Source organism: Paroedura picta, chromosome 9 (assembly GCF_049243985.1).
Source record: "Paroedura picta isolate Pp20150507F chromosome 9, Ppicta_v3.0, whole genome shotgun sequence".
Classification (NCBI taxonomy): domain Eukaryota; kingdom Metazoa; phylum Chordata; class Lepidosauria; order Squamata; family Gekkonidae; genus Paroedura; species Paroedura picta.
This window is the reverse complement of record NC_135377.1, coordinates 74,719,881-74,738,797: the sequence shown is the minus strand read 5'-3', so window position 1 is coordinate 74,738,797 and position 18,917 is coordinate 74,719,881. Positions and strand designations below refer to the sequence as shown.

General features: G+C 53.3%; 1 protein-coding gene across 2 annotated transcripts in view; it reads right to left on the bottom strand.

Annotated features, from left to right (window-relative positions):
- The window catches only part of DNAH5 (dynein axonemal heavy chain 5), a 323,270-nt gene that overhangs the window by 289,611 nt on the left and 14,742 nt on the right, over positions 1-18,917 (bottom strand). Inside the window, exons 1-2 of one of the 2 annotated variants that reach the window (XM_077353360.1) lie at positions 11,358-12,039; positions 5,574-5,708 (exon numbers count right to left, since the gene is read on the bottom strand). In XM_077353360.1, coding sequence (XP_077209475.1) covers positions 5,574-5,708; positions 11,358-11,414 — 192 coding nt within the window. In that variant the 5' untranslated portion in view covers positions 11,415-12,039. Of the gene's footprint in view, positions 1-5,573; positions 5,709-11,357; positions 12,040-18,917 lie in introns of those variants that run through there. The other variant, XM_077353359.1, reaches the window with a different exon arrangement.

Below are 18,917 nucleotides of genomic sequence, written 5' to 3'. Positions count from 1 at the left end.
TGGTGCTGGGGGCGGGGGCCTGGTGGCCTTAAATACTTGGTGCCTGAGGCTCAAGGCAGTTTGATTTGTTGCACAGATTTTCAGAAACGCTGTTTTGGCAAAACATTATTTTGTCTGCCCCCACTGCACAAGGATCTTCATCATGTGCCTAAAGGAGGGATGTTTGCTTCGGGTCGGTTCGGCCGCCCTGGCGATCACCTAAGCCCGAGGCGGCCAAACCGATCTGAAGCACACATCCCTAGCCCAAAGGTAAACTGGAACAGCCATTTTGTTCCCGGCTCTGCCTCCTGCAGCAGCCATTTTGTGCTGGTGACAGAATTCCAAATGTGCCTACAGGCTCAAAAAGGCTGCGGATCCCTGGAGCCCCCACCTCAAACCACAGAAGGCGAAGATTTGTTTGTTTATTAGATTATTAAATAAAATCCAGGCCCTGTAGTCGTGGCATCTGCCGTAGCCTAAAGCAGTGGTCCCCAACCTGCGGGCCGCGGCCCGCCGCCGGGCCGCAAAGGCCATGGCGCCGGGCCGCGGCTCCCTCTCCCCGCCCCCCCCCCGCAGTAAAAAACTTCCCAGGCCGCAATCTTGCGGCCCGGGAAACTTCTTACTGCGGGGAGGGCGGGGAGAGGGAATCAGGGCGGCCGCGCCCGCGCGGCCCGCGGGTGCAGCCCGATCCACGGGTGCAGCCAGCGGGCGTGGCCGGGCGCGGCGTGCGGGCGCGGCCCGATTCGCGGGTGCGGCCCGCGGGCGCGGCCGGGCGCGGCTCGCGGGCGCGGCCCGATTCGCGGGTGCGGCCCGCGGGTGCGGCCGGGCGCGGCTGGGCGCGGCCCGATCCGCGGGCGCGGCCGGGCGCGGCTCGTGGGCGTGGCCCGCGCGGTCCCTGCGGGCGCGGCCCGATGCCCTGCCGGTCCCCAGCCTAATAAAGGTTGGGGACCACTGGCCTAAAGCATGCATTCATTTCAATAAGGGGTTTAGAGTCAGGCTTTTAAAAGCAGCTCAGTTTTCCATGGGTGAGTACATGGATCAGGAAACAAGCACAGACACCTGCTACTAGAATGGAGTGTTAAGACTAACGATGCAATCAAAGCACACAAATTTAGGTATGGATCCCAACCTCAGTATTGGAAACAGCGGCTTGTGAAGCATGTGTGAGAATCCCAAAATGCAAAGAGACTGCCTGCTGCAAGGTCTAATGGGATCAAAGAGGAAGCTCACCCTGAAAACGGGGGAGATGGAAGGGCCACATAAAGCTCCAGTAAGCCAAGATGTGGACCACGCAGCCCTTGGGGGGGGAGGGGGCTGAAAGTGCTCAGCCACCACACCTTCTTCTATGGAAGCCACACCAGAGGAGCATCCGTCAGCACAACAAACAAGGCACAATATCCATAAACTGCCACACCGGCCAGGGGAAGGAACAGGCACAGGGGCTTGGCATGGCATCCATCAGCTCCCAGGCCACCAGAGACCAGGAACTCCCCAGGAACCAGTGGAAATGTCCTGCTCTGGATGACTCAGGCCAGGCCTGGTTCAGGCACGGATGTAGACGTCAGGAGCCCTGGTGTGGCGTGAGCACCGAGATCCAATAGCCAGCGGGGGGAGCAGAGGCCGTGTCCCAAGCCAGGACCCTCACAGCTGCCTCATATCCGGAGGCACAAACTGAAGGGGGGGCCACACACTGACACAGGAGCAGGATCCAGGGGCCCTGCCCTTGGGGCTCACCAGGCTGTTAAATTTCTTTAAAACATTTATATGCCACCTTTCCAGGGAATGTCTTGAAGTGCCTCACAAAACAGCACAAGGGAGGGGGACGCTAATAACATAAAAGGATCCTAAGAACATAAAATGATTACAATCAACCATCATTAAAAACCCAGAGTACAAGAGCAGAGAAACCTGGATTATAAAACTGCAGAGTTTCTGGAAAGTTGTTGTTGTTATTGGACTTCTAAAGCGCCGCTCCCCTGAGGCTCAGAGCGGGTAACAACATGTAAAAACCCCATAAACCCCCTAATACATAAAACACCTAAAAACAATCCCCAACACCCCCACCCCACCCCACCTGATGGCGGCGGACCTATCCGGGAAACCAGGGGTCACTGCTGATGTGCGATCTAAAAAGGGGAGGCGCCGGCCTCAACCATAAGCCTGGCGGAAGAACTCCGTTTTGCAGGCCCTGCGGAAGGATGGCAAATCCCGCAGGGCCCACAGCTCCTCCAGGAGCTCATTCCACCAGGTGGGGGCCAGGACCGAAAAGGCCCTGGCCCTGGTTGAGGCTAGACGCGCCTCCCGGGGGCCAGAAACCACAAATAAATTAGTCCCCGCCGAGCATAAGTCCCTGCGGGGGGCATAATGCACCAGGCGGTCCCTCAAGTATGTGGGTCCCAGACCGCGGAGGGCCCTAAAGGTTAAAACCAAAACCTTGAACCGGATCCGGCTAGCAATCGGTAGCCAATGCAGCTGCCTCAGCACAGGCTGGACAGGGGCCCTCCAAGCCGTTCCTGTGAGGACCCGAGAAGCCGCATTTTGAATCAGCTGTAATTTCCGGATCAGGCGCAGGGGTAGGCCCACGTAGAGCGAGTTACAGCCTGGCAAAGATGGAAAAAAGCCAGGCCCGCTACCTTCTTGACCTGGGCCTCCAGTGCTAAGAAGGCATCCAAGGTCACCCACAAATTCCTTCCCTGGGGCACAATGGTCAGTTGCATCCCGGCCAAGGTGGGTAATCGCGCTTCCTGATCTGCTCCTTCCCCCAAACACAGGACCTCCGTCTTGGCAGGGTGGAGCTTCAGACGACTCTGCTCGAGCCCTCCAGCTACAACTTCTGGGAGGAAATCAGGGCAGCCGTCCATCAGGAGATACTGACCAGCTGGGCCAGAGGGAGCATGAAGATGTTGAAAAGCGTGGGGGGGGGAAGCGCTGAGCCCTGTGGTACTCCACAGGGGAGCCCAAATGAGCTCGATAGCTCATCCCCCAACCCCACCCTCTGGGTCCGGTTTAGGAGGAAGGAGCGTATCCAGCGTAATGTTGTGCCCCTTATCCCCGTCCCGGCGAGGAGGCATGCTAGTAGTTTGTGGTCGACCACATCAAATGCGGCCGACAGATCTAAAAGAACTAACACAGCAGAGCCGCCTCGATCCAGCTGGCGACGGAGATCATCCATCAGGGCAACCAGCACCGTCTCCACCCCTAGGCCAGGACGGAAGCCAGACTGGTATGGATCGAGCGCCAAAGTTTCTTCCAGGAACGCCAGGAGCTGGTCCGCTGTGGCCCCTTCAACCACCTTTCCCAGGAACGCTAAATGCACAAGCGGGCGGTGGTTGACCGGGTCCCCCAGATCCAGCGATGTTTTTTTCAGGAGTGGGCAGACCACCACCTCCTTAAGCTGCTCCGGAAACTCCCCCGACTGGAGGGAGTCGTTAACAATATCACGGAGCTGCTCTCCTACCCTCTTCATTGAGGAGCCGAGAAGGGCAGGGATCCAGGGGGCAAGTGGTCGCCCTGACCAACCCCAGCAACATGTCCCCTTTGGCTAAAGAGAGCCATCTGAAGCCATCAAATGTCACCTCCAAAGGCGGCCAAGAGGCCTCCATTTACTGTATTAACTGTGGCGGGAAGGTCACAGTGGAGCGACAAGACTTTATCTGCAAAATAGCTCGCTAATGCCTCACAGCCTAAATCCAATCCGCTCGTTTTTTGGCACCCAGGGCGGTCAAGGATTAAACTACCCTAAACACTAGGACGAGAGCTTGCGGACGCAATTTCCATGGCCACCTCCTTTCACTGCCGTCTCCTACGCCCTCCTAAGCGTGCGATAAGATGTTCTCGCGGCCTCGTCACGAGTTTTCCACCACACTCGCTCCAGTCGTCTCACTTCCCTCTTCTTCTCCTGGAGCGCCATGGTGTACCGCGGTGACCGTTTGAGTCGAGGGCAGAGAAGACGTCTAGGGGCGATCGTATCGATGGCATCTGCCAGGCAGGGCTGCCAGTCTTCCACCATGGCATTCAACAAATTGCCAGGAGGCATCGGGTCCAGAGCCGTATCCAGACCCACCTCTATCCCCGTGCCGAAGATCAGGTCAGCGGTATGGCCGGCGTAATGCGTGGGTCTAGCAACAAATTGCGAGAGCCCCAGTGTCGTCATGGCCGACACTAGGTCCGAGCCAAGTCCTGGAGACGGCACCTCCACATGGACATTGATGCTTCGGGTACTGCAACGCCCAGGCGGCCGTCGCCTCCATCAGGCTCGACAGGGCACCTAGAGACTCTCGACTGAGCGCACACTAACCCCGACACATCCCACTCCCCTGATGTCCGGCGCAGGGAGAGCCCTATAGAAGAAAGCCGCCCGGACCAAGATAGCCACCCGCCCTCCCCTACTGTGGGACCGAGATTGGTGCATGACCGAGAACCCAGGGGAAGCCAGTTCTTTCAAGGCGACAGTTTCGCCGTCCCGCACCCAGCTCTCGGTCACGCAAGCCAGGTCAGCCCCCAACTCCACAAAGAATTGTCAGAGGGTGGAGGCCTTGTTGTTAATCGACCTGGCATTGCAGAGGACCAATGGCGGATCCCTAACCCTAGCCTCCACCCTCCCATGCCTGGGGACAGGACAGGGGCTAGAAGGACAGCGAGCCCGCCAGACTCCCGTTCTCCCTGTCCTTCTCTTGTCCAACCTCCTCCGCCAACCCTGGCCCATGATGCTTCCAATCCCGGTCCCCGGCTGGGCTCCCCAAGGCAGTGAATCCCCATCCATATCTGAGAGGAGTCCAGGTGGAATGACCCCTCTTACCTACTCACCCACCCTGCTGCACTAATCTAGCCTGCCCTCCCTAACTCCCCGGCCCACACCTCCCAACTAACCCTCCCTACCCAACCCACCCTCCCCACCCTGACTAACTAGAAGCTGGTGGGTCAATCAAGGGAGGGGCTCAACCCAATCCCGCCAGATAGGGGATCTCGGGTCGGCCTCCAACCCCTTCCTAACCCGCTTCTACTCCCTCCCCAATCTACCTGTCATGTCCACCTTTCACTCCCTCCCACTAATCTTCCCTGGCCCTAAGAACCCCTGAGTCTCTGGTCCAAAGAGAAGGATGACCCTCTAGTAGAACTGCAGAGATCTTGCCACCAATATAGGCATTTCCCGATCCTGGCAGTCCCACTCCTCCCAGTAGAGGGATGCAGCACCGCACTTCAGTCGCCACTAGATGGCGCCTGGCGACCTCGGTTCAATGCACTGAAGGCTCATACTAGGCTGGTAAACCAGCTTGTCGGTGGAAAATGCCACAAATTCCTTCGCCACGCCAGCCCCACGGTCTCGCCCAGGGTCTCTCCACTTCCCTCCTGCCACTTTCTCCGGGGGTGGGAACTTTGGGGGAGGGGACTTTGGACACCACCATGAGTTCCTATAAAGCAAAGCAGGATAAAAAGGGAATTAATATGCCCCAAAAGGTCACACGACTGGCCATTTTCTGAGCAACCTTTGTTCCCAGCACAAGGAAACAGGCACTCCTTCTGACCTTAGCAGGAAAATGGGCAAACACTCTGTCCTCCGCCTCCTCACTTCCAAAGCACACAGCATGCCCTACCCGCGTTCCTTCAAGGATGGCGTCCTCCACTTCGGCCTTCTCCAGATCCACGCAGGAAGCCACAACTGACAGGACGTAGTCATGTCTCCCATCCAGGTGAGCCCGTTTGGCCTCTTTCTCTTCCTTCAGCTTTTGCTGCAAGAACAAAAGGGCCATCAGGTGATTTGGGGGAAACTCCATATTCAGCAAAAATCTGAGGTGCAAAGACTCCTGACACTTGACCCGATCCTCAGTGCAGAGAACCAAAACCAACCAAGGGCTGAACCCAACCATGGGGGGACTTCCAGGTGAAGGAAGCCATCCTGCATGGAGAAAGAGGGCGGCTCACAACTTTACTTACAAGCAGTACCTAATTCCAGCCTTTTGGTTTCTGACCACAGCCATTCCCAAGAGCTCCCAGCAGGGAACGGAGGCAAAACACAGCAGATTTTAGTCCACTTTAATTTAGCTGCAGAACATTGTCTCATACCTGCTGCAGCATCCAGTAGCAGCTTCTCAGTAGCAAAACACACCAGCCCTTCATGACACAGGGCCCTGCCCCCAGAGACCTCCCCCAGGGCCTGGCTCAGAAAGGACCTCCTGGCCAAGTGAAGTGAATCATAACGAGGGTTGCTGGTTCTGGGTGGGTGGGGGCAGAAGGGCTTTGGCAGCAGAGGGTCCTCGACAGACACCATTCCCTAGAACCCACCCTCCAAAGCACCCACGAGCTCCAGCAGGAGACCCCCTGGAACCACCAACCCCAATCCTAACCCTTCTAGCAGGTCAGCAGAACAGAGGGAGGGGAAGGGGGGGCTGAAGAGATGACCCACAGCTGGGACCCACCACATGGTTCATTAGGACCCCTCTGAAGTGTTGGCATTGCTCCGCAGGAATGCCAAAATATGTCTTTCTCCAAATTAGTGCAATATACTTGTGACACTTGGTTTTTTGAGACTTCCTGCCATGGGCTAAAAGAAAAAGACAAACAGCAGAAATCCAGAGATTTCGGACAGCAGGAGGTCAGGCTGAAAGGCTTCCTTTCACCTTCAGCAGCCTGATCACAGAATCATAGAATCATAGAGTTGGAAGGGGCCATTCAGGCCATCTAGTCCAACCCCCTGCTCAATGCAGGATCAACCCTAAGCATCCTAAAGCATCCAAGAAAAGTGTGTATCCAACCTTTGCTTGAAGACTGCCAGTGAGGGGGAGCTCACCACCTCCTTAGGCAGCCTATTCCACTGCTGAACTACTCTGACTGTGAAAAAAATTTTTCCTGATATCTAGCTTGTATCATTGTACTTGTAGTTTAAACCCATTACTGCGTGTCCTCTCCTCTGCAGCCAGCAGAAACAGCATCCTGCCCTCCTCCAAGTGACAACCTTTCAAATACTTAAAGAGGGCTATCATGTCCCCTCTCAACCTCCTTTTCTCCAGGCTGAACATTCCCAAGTCCCTCAACCTATCTTCATAGGGCTTGGTCCCTTGGCCCCAGATCATCTTCGTCGCTCTCCTCTGTACCCTTTCAATTTTATCCACGTCCTTCTTGAAGTGAGGCCTCCAGAACTGCACACAGTACTCCAGGTGTGGTCTGACCAGTGCCGTATACAAAGGGACTATGACATCTTGTGATTTAGATGTGATGCCCCTGTTGATACAGCCCAAAATGGCATTTGCCTTTGTTACCGCTGCATCACACTGCCTGCTCATGTTTAGTTTACAATCCACAAGTACCCCAAGGTCTCATTCACACACAGTGTTACCTAGAAGCGTATCCCCCATCCAGTAGGCATGTTTTTCATTTCTCTGACCCAGATGCAGAACTTTACACTTATCTTTATTAAATTGCATCTTGTTCTCATTTGCCCATTTTTCCATTGTGTTCAGATCTCGTTGAACTCTGTCTCTATCTTCCGGAGTATTTGCCAGTCCTCACAATTTGGTGTCATCTGCAAACCTGATGAGTAGTCCCTCCACCCCTTGATCTAGATCATTAATAAATATGTTAAAAAGTACCGGGCTGAGCACCGAGCCCTGAGGTACCCCGCTACTCACCTCCCTCCAGTCTGATGAAACACCATTGACAACAACTTTTTGAGTGCGGTTCTCTAACCAATTCCCTATCCACCTGACTATCTGAAAATCCAGATTGCAGTCCTTCAATTTATCCATCAGAACATCATGGGGAACCTTGTCAAAAGCTTTACTAAAATCCAAGTAAATGACATCAACCGAATTTCCACGATCCAGCAAACCTGTCACTTGGTCAAAAAAGGAAACCAGGTTGGTCTGACAGAACCTGTTGGAGACAAATCCATCCAGTCCTCCGGGACATCTCCAGTCCTTAAAGAGGTCCCGAAAATGATGGACAAGGGCTGTGCAAGTTCTCTGGAAAGTTCTTTGAGCCCTCTTGGGTGCATTTCATCCAGACCAGGGGATTTGAACTCATCCAGTGCAGCTAAATGCCTCTCGACAACCTCTCTGTCCATGTCAACCTGCCACCCAGACACTATCTCTTGGCTACTGCCATCTCTAGATGTGCCTAAACACTTTGACCTGTGGGAAAAAACAGATGTAAAATAGGCGCTGAGCCTTTCTGCTTTCTCTGCATCCTCTGTTAGTGTTTGTCCATCTGCACCCAACAGTGGGCCTGTTGCCTCCTTTACTTTACGTTTGCTCCTCACATAACTGAAAAATCTTTTCTTGTTACAGTGGGCTTCCCTGGCCAATCTTAGCTCACTCTCAGCTTTGGCCTTTCTGATGATTGATCTACAGTGCCTAGTAACCTGTAGGTACTCTTCTTTAGAGCTCTGTCCTTACCTCCATTTCCTGAACATTTTCCTTTTCTTTCTTAGTTCCTCTTGAAGTTCTCTGTTCATCCAAATAGGCTTCTTAGAGCTCCTGCAGTGTTTTCGTCTTTCTGGGATAGTCATGGATTGAGCATGCAATAGCTCTTGTTTGAGTAGCGCCCACCCTTCACATGCTCAAAAACATCCTGTAAATCCCAATATTCTCTAGGCAAGCCTGGGGGCCGGGTGCGGCGCACTGCTGCGTGTTTTTGCCTCCCTTCCATGATACTGTGTTGCGCCGCCCGCTGGCAGTGATACAGACAACCTAGGTCGTTAAAACGGAGCACCCGGGATATCCAGCGCATGCTGGGGTCGTGCTTGCGCAGCCAGTCCAGCCCCAATACAAGCAGAAAAGCTGCATTCGGAGCCACCCCCGGCTGAATCCGCTCCCAATGTTCTGATAGTTCTAAGTCCAGAGGAAGGGTGCGGGACACTGCCTCCCCACCCGTCACACATTTTCCATCCATTTGGGCAAAATGGAGCAGCTTGCGGAGAGGCTCCACCCCCACCCCCAGAGTCTGGACTAGGGTCGGATTAATCAGAGTCTGGGTACACCCACAGTCTAGAATGCCCTGCATCCCCACTCTCCTCCCGGTCCCGGGAACAGTCAAAGTTCCTGGGAGGAGCAGTAGGGGGATGGGACTCATCCAGTGCAGCTAAATGCCTCTCGACAACCTCTCTGTCCATGTCAACCTGCCACCCAGACACTGTCCCTTGGCTACGGCCATCTCTAGATGTGCCTAAACTCTAATCTCTAGATCCAAGCCGCTGGGAATGTTCCTAGGCAACCGGTAACCCAAGGCTGCGCCAAACAAACACCCAAGCATGACTTCCCTGCCGCTTCTTTTCTTCCAGCCACAATAGCAGCTGAGACGCTGCTTTATGTACAAACAAGAGGATTGGGTGGGAGTTTGAGTCATACGAATAACCAGATCAAAGGTTCGCCTACTATGCCGTGCTGTTGGAGTTGCAGGGCTTTGGGGCTTTGCTAGGGACCAAGCCCGCCCCTGCGTGGCCCAGGCTACGCCAGTCTCATCAGGGCTTGAAACTCAGCAGGGTGGGCCCTGGTCAGACACCCCAGGAAGTCCAGACTTCTCACAGCGCCATACACTGCAATGCTAAGAAGAGGAGTTGGGTCTTATACCCCACTTTTCACTTCCCAAAGGTGTCTCAAAGCAGCTTACAATTGCCTTCCTTTCCCACAACAGACACCCTATAAGGGAGATGGGGCTGAAAGACCTCTGACAGAACTGCTCTGTGAGAACAGCACTATCAGGGCTGTGATGAGTCCAAGGTCATCCAGCTGGCTGCAGGTGGAGGAGCAGAGAATCAAACCCAGCTCACCAGATTCAAAGCAGCTGCTCTTAACCACTACACCATTCTGGTGGTGTATACCACACTGGCATTCTTAGGATACCACTCTTCTTAGGATTGCACTGTTGTCCTTGGATTTGGAAGTATATAGTCACAGAACCACAATGTCAGCTCCCCTGCTCTACCCTAATAGTCTTTCTGTCCTCAGAAGTAAGTAGAAAGGTCTTCCTGGGAAGTTCATAAATGTGGCAGGGGTGCACCCAACTTCCTCTGTTGTTTGTCCCCAACATTTGCCCTTCACATGCCATGGCTAAGACAGATTTTCATACATTTGCTCCCATTCATTTTTCTTACAGTCCAAAAGGGGACGGAGAGAGGCAGATGATGCAATCAATAAGCTGATGAAATAAAAATTCATCCATGTGCTGAGTCATGGTCCAAAATCAACCCATACTGTCGAATAAAGATTATAATGCTCAAAGCTCAGAAGTATCCATACTAAACATCTGACTCTCTGCATTTCCCCTTATCAAATCCCAAGGATGGAGGCAACTGTTGTGGCCCTGGAGGTTCATCAGCAGATTTCCAGGCTATGTGGGAAGTGGGGTTGGGACAGGCTTAGTTAGCTAAGCTTGGAAGCCGCACTCTTCCTGAAAACTGATGAGTTTTTAAAATTAATAAAGTACCAGTTTGAGGTGATACTCTGGGGCCTCTTAATCATGACCTAGCCTGGGCCTCTTGTGGCACAGAGTGGTAAGGCAGCAGAAATGCAGTCTGAAAGCTTTGCCCATGAGGCTGGGAGTTCAATCCCAGCAGCCGGCTCAAGGGTGACTCAGCCTTCCATCCTTCCGAGGTCAGTAAAAGGAGTACCCAGCTTGCTGCTGGGGGGTAAACGGTAATGACTGGGGAAGGCACTGGCAAACCACCCCGTATTGAGTCTGCCATGAAAACGCTAGAGGGCGTCACCCCAAGGGTCAGACAGGACTCGGTGCTTGCACAGGGGAGACCTTTACCTTTTTTAGCCTGGGCTTTAGCAGGTCACCCCAGCCCTGGAAGGGTGAGGCTAGTGAGGAGGGGGTTTAACCCTGTCCCTTCCCCTACGCTCTTCCTCATGGGGAGGGAGGGAGGGAGAGGAGAAAACATAATAGGAAGCCCAATGCAACAGGGAATTTATCCCCCCAAAAGGGATTTCTGCTGACCACAGGCACCATCCAGTTTTCCTTGGGGCTCAGCACCCTACCTGAGCTCCATTTCAGGAGTTCTGAGCATGGATCCTGACTGCCAAGTGGGTTTGCATACAAACAGAAGCACTGGCCTCATCATTAAATAAGCGACACTATGCCTACATGCATGAAGCATTAACCTTTCCCCAGTGGAAAACAGCATTTAAAAAGCTTTGCCTGAGAAAAGGCCCCCCCAGACACCCTCCCCAGCCCCCGTCGGCCTGCTTCCCCCCATTCCCAAGGCTAGCACAACTGCCACTGCAGACTCCTAAGCAAGGCAGGCTTGCTCCCACTTAGGCCATTGTTCCTTATATTTTAAACAAATACAGACTTCAGGAGTAGCAGTTTGTCTCTCTGGATTCCATTTACAGGGTGGCAAACCAAGTGTGAACCAAGTGCGTCTCCATGTCTAAGCCTCCTACCTTCAAAATTCTAGAAACACTTTGTTTCCAAAGCTGCCGTCTTCCTGACTTGAACATCTGGCGAACCAAAGTTTGGGAGCCTGCAGTGAATTCTTAGTTGTGAGCCAGTAAATCCAGCTGTGGCCTCGCAGGCTGGGACCAGAGGATCTCACCCGCAGATCAAGGGCTGGGGAATTACACCAACAGGCCACAATCCCAGCCGGAGTACCTCTGCCCAAATTGCCCCCCACAAAAAGCGGTCCGTTCCTCTGTCAGATCTCTTGAGTATGAACTGGGGCGACAAAACCAGTGTACTGTTTGGTGTTGTTATGGCACTGTTGACTCAGGAGAGGCCGGGTAAGATTAGCGTACAAGTCCAACCATCAGTCTTCAAAGTGTTTTTTGACATGTCTTCTCTTGTTCGTTGTTGGTTTATATCTTGGGTGACCATTTTACTGCTAAGTCAGGCAGGGGCTATTATTGGCTAGAAAAGGCATCACACCTTACAAAGGTTTTCATTTGTATTTATTTTGGTGTGCATTTACACAACACTGCGAACAGTGGCCTGGCATCCAGCGTAGCACTCGGCCATTGCCTTTCATCAGCACGTCAGCCTCCCCTTATTGCTTTTCCGTCCATTCGGATGACCGTTCTGATGGCTGTGGAGGCTCCTGGACACTCAACAGGGGCTCCAAGCAATTCTTTGTGAGGGAATTTGGCCCCATCCGGCTGAGCAGGGTCTGTGGTGCTTCAATTGGAAGCAGAGAACCAAAATAAATGACTATGTCCTTGGCCTCTCAGACCCCTTTCCCTAAAACCGCCACAGGTGTCAGCCAGAGAGGCCGGCCATCCCCCATTAGGGGTGCCAGATCCAGGTGGGGAAACTCATGGAGATTTTGGGGGTGGAGTCTGGAGAGGGCGGGGACCTTACTGGAAGAAAATTAGGATTGCCAGCTTTGGCCTGGGAAATACCTGGAGATTTTGGGGATGGAGACTGGAGAGGACGGGGCTTGTTGAACTGGGGGACCTCATTGGAATATGTGCTGCCCTGCCGGGACACACTCCAGCCGCAGACTGATCACTCCCTTGGCCGGAAGGCTGGGAGCAAATAGTTAGGCAAGCTGAGAGTCCAGAGTCCAATCTGTAGGGCCAAAGCCAAGGGAGACAGTCCTCCGAGGGAGATGGGGAGGGGTGCAAGGCTGAGAGCTGGTCCAGGGTCAACCTTGAAGGGAGTTCCAAAGTCATACCATGGGGGAGGAGCTGGGTCAAGAGCAGTACTGGAGTCAGGAAGCAGGACCAAAGTCAGGAGCCAAGCTGAAGTCAAGAGCCAGGAACGAAGTCAAGAGTCAAGGCAAACCAGGAACCAGGCTCCAAGCGGCAGAGCTTCACCTCAGCAACCAGGAACACCGGTCACCTAGGCAGATGTGCAAGGCATGCAAGCGTTGTACCCACAGAGAGGCTTCCTCCAACCCTTAGGCAGCTCTCAGCTGGGTGGAGAAGCCTTCCCCCCAAGGACTAAGTTCCCATCTGAGGAAGGGCCGTCAGCTGCACACCTTCAAGCCTGACAGCCGAATCAACTTCTGACAGCTCTCAGGTTGGCGCTCCTTCCCTGCTTTTGGCATTCCAGCAACTCTTCAGGGCTGGAAGGACCCTTCTGCTGCAGCCCTGGGGCTACAAGCACAAACAGCAGGGTTGACTCCAGGTTGGGCCCAGGTTGCTCCTCGTCCCGAGGGTATTGGGCTCCAGCATCCCAGAGGGCGAAGCACTCGGCATGGGCTCAGCTGCCTGCCCCCAGGGGGCTCGCAGGGAGAGGCGGGCAGGACAGCGTGCAAGGCCACAGAGTCCGTCCTTCAAAGAAACCCTTTTCTCCAGAGGGACAGATCTCTGTTGCCTGGAAATCATATATAATAGCAGGAGCTCTCCAGGCTCCACTTGGAGGTTGGCAACCCAAGAGAGTCCACCGAAGCATCCATTTTCTCCAGGAGGGGAACTGGTCTCTGGTGTCTGGAGAAGAGCTGTAATTGCAGGGGATCCCCAGGCCACACCTGCAGGCTGGCATCCCTCATTGCCATAAATTTGGCTGAGACACTGAGGGACTGAGAGGAACACAAAAGCGAAATAGGAAGCTGCGTGGCACTTGAAGGAGGGGCTCTAAGCTGAGCACCGGGCTAAGTAAGTCTACAGAAAGGCCCCTCAGCAAGGAGATGTTCATCATATTCAGAAGAACCCAGCCAAGAGGTTGGACTGGCCAAGACGGCTGACAGGAATGACAGCTGTCGGCTGCACAGCACAAATCCAGGGTCCCGTCCCAGGCATCATACTTGAGAGGCCCTGAAGAACCCACCAATGGCTGGGCAGGCAGGGCCAGGATTTCCAACTGGCGCCACAATGTCCATTCAGGCCCACGGCTGCTAGGAACCGTCACCACCCTGGCTGCTGGCAACACTTTCTCAGGCAGCAGCACCCCCCACCTGATGCCCCTGAGCTGGCCGGGTGACGGTGGGCAGAGCGTGCTGACAGCCCAACACCTCCCCCCGCTGCCAGCTGGACCCCGGAAGGCTGTGCCTCTGGTTATGCCCCTCCCCAGCAGCCCTGATGCGTGGCTGGCTTCCCTCTTGATTCCATCAGTGTAGGTTCCGTAGGCAACAGGCCAAACCAGCCCCAGGAGACCACGATCTGAGTCCCCCTCGGTCAGGGGAGGTGGCTGGGCTTCCTCAGGCCAGTCACACACTGCCAGCCTAGCCTACCTCACACGGTTGCTGTGAGGATAAAAGAGGAGAGGTAAGCCATAAATAAAATATTTTTTTTAAAAAATCACATAAAATGCAAAAGGCTGAAAACCAGCATCTCAGCAAACAGAGTCTATACCAAACCTCCTAATGGAATAAGGAGACGAAGCAAAACAACTATAAGAAGGTGCTCTGTGTTAACGCCTGAGGACCTAATGCCTAACCAGATATCTCTGTGAGGAACACGGCCAGACAGAAGGCCCTGCTCCAGTCACCAGGGAGTAGTGGTTAGAATTATACAAGTGTAGAGTGGGGAGGGGCCATCAAGGCCATCTAACCCAACCCCCTGCTCAGTGCAGGGTCAGCCTCAAGCATCCAGGAGAAGGATCTGTCCAGCCGCTGCTTGAAGACGGCCAGTGAGGGGGAGCTCCCCACCTCCTTAGGCAGCCCCTTCCACTGCTGAACGAGACTCCTAGAATCCTAGAGTGGGAAGGGGCCATGCAGGCCATCTAGTCCCACCCCCTGCTCAGTGCAGGGTCAGCCTCAAGCATCCAGGAGAAGGATCTGTCCAGCCGCTGCTTGAAGACGGCCAGTGAGGGGGAGCTCCCCACCTCCTTAGGCAGCCCCTTCCACTGCTGAACTAGACTCCTAGAATCCTAGAGTGGGAAGGGGCCATGGAGGCCATCTAGTCATACCCCCTGCTCAGTGCAGGGTCAGCCTCAAGCATCCAGGAGAAGGATCTGTCCAGCCGCTGCTTGAAGACGGCCAGTGAGGGGGAGCTCCCCACCTACTTAGGCAGCCCCTTCCACTGCTGAACTAGATTCCTAGAATCCTTGAGTGGGAAGGGGCCATGGAGGCCATCTAGTCATACCCCCTGCTCAGTGCAGGGTCAGCCTCAAGCATCCAGGAGGAGGATCTGTCCAGCTGCTGCTTGAAGACGGCCAGTGAGGGGGAGCTCCCCACCTCCTTAGGCAGCCCATTCCTCTGCTTAACTAGACTCCTAGAATCCTAGAGTGGGAAGGGTCCATGAAGGCCATCTAGTCATACCCCCTGCTCAGTGCAGGGTCAGCCTCAAGCATCCAGGAGAAGGATCTGTCCAGCTGCTGCTTGAAGACGGCCAGTGAGGGGGAGCTCCCCACCTCCTTAGGCAGCCCATTCCTCTGCTGAACTAGACTCCTAGAATCCTAGAGTGGGAAGGGTCCATGAAGGCCATCTAGTCATACCCCCTGCTCAGTGCAGGGTCAGCCTCAAGCATCCAGGAGGAGGATCTGTCCAGCCGCTGCTTGAAGACGGCCAGTGAGGGGGAGCTCCCCACCTCCTCAGGCAGCACTGCTGAACTACCCTGACTGAGAAATTTTTTCCTGACGTCTAGCCAATAGCATTCTCCACATTGTTTAAAGAGATTACTGTAGGTAATCTGCAGCCAACAGGAACCGCTCCATGTTTTCCTTTAAGTGACAACCTTTCAAACAAAGCCGGCAAACCTGTCCCCTCTCAGCCTCCTTTTCTCCAGGCTGAACATTCCCAAGTCCCTCAACCTATCTTCATAGGGCTTGGTCCCTTGGCCCCAGATCATCCTCGTCGCTCTCCTCTGCATCCTCTCGATTTTGCCCACGTCGCTTGTGAAGTGAGGCCTCCAGATCTGCACACAGGACTCCAGGTGGGGTCTGACCAGTGCAGTATTCAGCGGGGCTATGGCCTCTTGTGACTCTGCTGGTTCAGCCCAAGTCTGCCATTGCCTCTTTCCTGCTGCATCTCACTGTCTGACGGGAGGCCCCAGTCATGCATGCCGACAACAGAGACTGGGGGACACAATGCAAAGTGGTCTCCTGGCACCACTCAGTGGCAACCACTGTCAAAGCAGCCCAGCATTCCCTTCCTTCCAGGAGGACAGTTAACTTTTCATGCGGACGTTTTAAGTTCCCTCTTGAATAACAACACAGCAATTCCTGCACAGCGCAACAAAAGACCATCCCAAGCTGGGAGGAGCACATGCCGTTTCTGCCTGCAGCACATCCGATCAGTGTGGTGGAGCTTGTCTGAACTCATCTAATCCTAGTGCTTAATAAAAGGAGCCCCGGCCCAGGGATCACGCCCAGAAAGCGTTTTATAGTTTCAACCAGGGATGGCTGACGGGCAAGCCAGTGGGGGCTTCCTTCTTAGAATCATAGAATCACAGAATCCTAGAGATGGAAGGTGCCATACAGGCCATCTAGTCCAACCCCCTGCTCAACGTAGGATTAGCCCTAAGCATCCTAAAGCATCCAAGAAAAGTATGTATCCAACCTTTGCTTGAAGACTGCCAGTGAGGGGGAGCTCACCACCTCCTTAGGCAGCCTATTCCCCTGCTGAACTACTCTGACTGTGAACATTTCTTTCCTGATATCTACCCTATATCGTTGTACTTTAAACCCATTACTGCGTGTCATATAATCATAGAGTTGGAAGGGGCCATACAGGCCATCTAGTCCAACCCCCTGCTCTATGCAGGATCAGCCCTAAGCATCCTAAAGCATCCAAGAAAAGTGTGTATCCAACCTTTGCTTGAAGACTGCCAGTGAGGGGGAGCTCACCACCTCCTTAGGCAGCCTATTCCACTGCTGAACTACTCTGATTGTGAAAAACTTTTTCCTGATATCTAGCCTATATCGTTGTACTTTAAACCCATTACTGCGTGTCCTCTCCTCTGCAGCCAGCAAAAACAGCATCCTGCCCTCCTCCAAGTGACAACCTTTCAAATACTTAAAGAGGGCTATCATGTCCCCTCTCAACCTCCTTTTCTCCAGGCTGAACATTCCCAAGTCCCTCAACCTATCTTCATAGGGCTTGGTCCCTTGGCCCCAGATCATCTTCGTCGCTCTCCTCTGTACCCTTTCAATTTTATCTACGTCCTTCTTGAAGTGAGGCCTCCAGAACTGCACACAGTACTCCAGGTGTGGTCTGACCAGTGCCGTATACAATGGGACTATGACATCTTGTGATTTTGATGTGATGCCCCTGTTGATACAGCCCAAAATGGCATTTTGGCTACGGCCATCTCTAGATGTGCCTAAACACATCCTTTGGCTACGGCCATCTCTAGATGTGCCTAAACACTTTGACCTGTGGGAAAAAAACAGATGTAAAATAGGCACTAAGCCTTTCTGCTTTCTCTGCATCTTCCATTAGAGTTTGTCCATCTGCACCCAACAGTGGGCCTATTGCCTCCTTTACTTTACGTTTGCTCCTCACATAAATGAAAAATCTTTTCTTGTTACAATGGGCTTCCCTGGCCAATCTTAGCTCACTCTCAGCTTTGGCCTTTCTGATGATTGATCTACAGTGCCTAGTAACCTGTAGGTACTCTTCTTTAGAGCTCTGTCCTTCCCTCCATTTCCTGAACATTTTCCTTTTCTTTCTTAGTTCCTCTTGAAGTTCTCTGTTCATCCAAATAGGCTTCTTAGAGCTCCTGCAGTGTTTTCGTATTTCTGGAATAGTCATTGATTGAGCATGCAATAGCTCTTGTTTGAGTAGCGCCCACCCTTCACATGCTCCCTTCCCTTCCAGCATTCTCGTCCATGGTATGACACTCATCATGTCTCTGAGTTTATTAAAGTTTGCCCTACGAAAATCCAACATCCGCGTCTGGCTACAAGCTTCCTTGGCTCCCCATCTCAAAAGGAATTCTATGAGGACATGGTCACTTCCCCCTAGGGTCCCCACCTCCTTCACCTCATCCACCAACTCTTGCCTGTTAGTCAGTATTAAGTCCAGTATGGCTGAACCTCTTGTGGGTTCATCTACCATTTGATGAATGAAATTGTCAGCCAGGCAGGTGAGAAAGTTGCAGCCCTCATGCCAGACCTCGGGTTACAACTCCAGGCTGGGAAATGCATGAAGGTCCTGGGCTGGAGCCTGGGGAGGGGAGGGGGAGGGCCTCAGAGGCCCCACCTTCCAAGTCAATTTTGTCCAGGGAAACTGATCCGTTTTAATTCTGGGTTGCCTCCAGGCCCCACGTGGAGAATGACAAACCAGACCATACCGAGCAACAACAGCGCTTTTAACGAAGACAATATGAACTTCCTTGTCAATCGGCAAGCAGCTTCACTGTACAAGGCCCACGTGTCAGTATACAAGGGAGCCGGGGCATTTCCAATGTAATGCCAGAGAAGAAACAGAAACGATTTCTAGTGGAAGGGAAATTACCTGAAAGGCGAGAGCCCCCAGGAAAGGGAGAAGAAGGAAGAGCTTAATTTCTCTAAAGAGAAGGGCCAGTCGAGCGCAAAATTCCTGCCACTCACCTGAAAATGCCCCATCCTTAATAATAATTCTTTAGAAAGATGGACCACACTGGCGGAGCACTGAGGAAAGCTTACATGCTGGCCACTGCCAAGTTTCCCGGGTACAGCCCTGGGACTGAATCTCAATGTAGCCATCAAGTAATGCCTTACTATCTTGTGTATGGATGGGAATTAAATTACACTGGAGCCACGTTTTCTGATGCTTTTTTAAAAAAGGGTCATAGCCCAGTGAAACCTTTCTCAAACTGGGGCTTTGCCAGTTGGGTGGGAGTTAATTAATTTTATCCAGCCCTGTTTCTGGCATTGGGGGGTGAGCCCTGTTTATAGGGTGGGGGTGGGGGTAATGGAGTGGCACGTGCCTGTTCTGTTCCTGTTCCTGCGTTGGAGGCTGGGAGCAACAGAATAGTGTAGGCCTGCTCCAGCCCTCTTTTTGGCATGTGTTGGTCTAGGTGAAGGAGGACAGGGAAATCATGGGGGAACACCTTGATAAGGGGTTCCATGCCTATGGGCAAAAAGGAACTCCTGATTTGTGTCCTGCATAGTGCAGGGGGTTGGACTAGATGACCCATGAG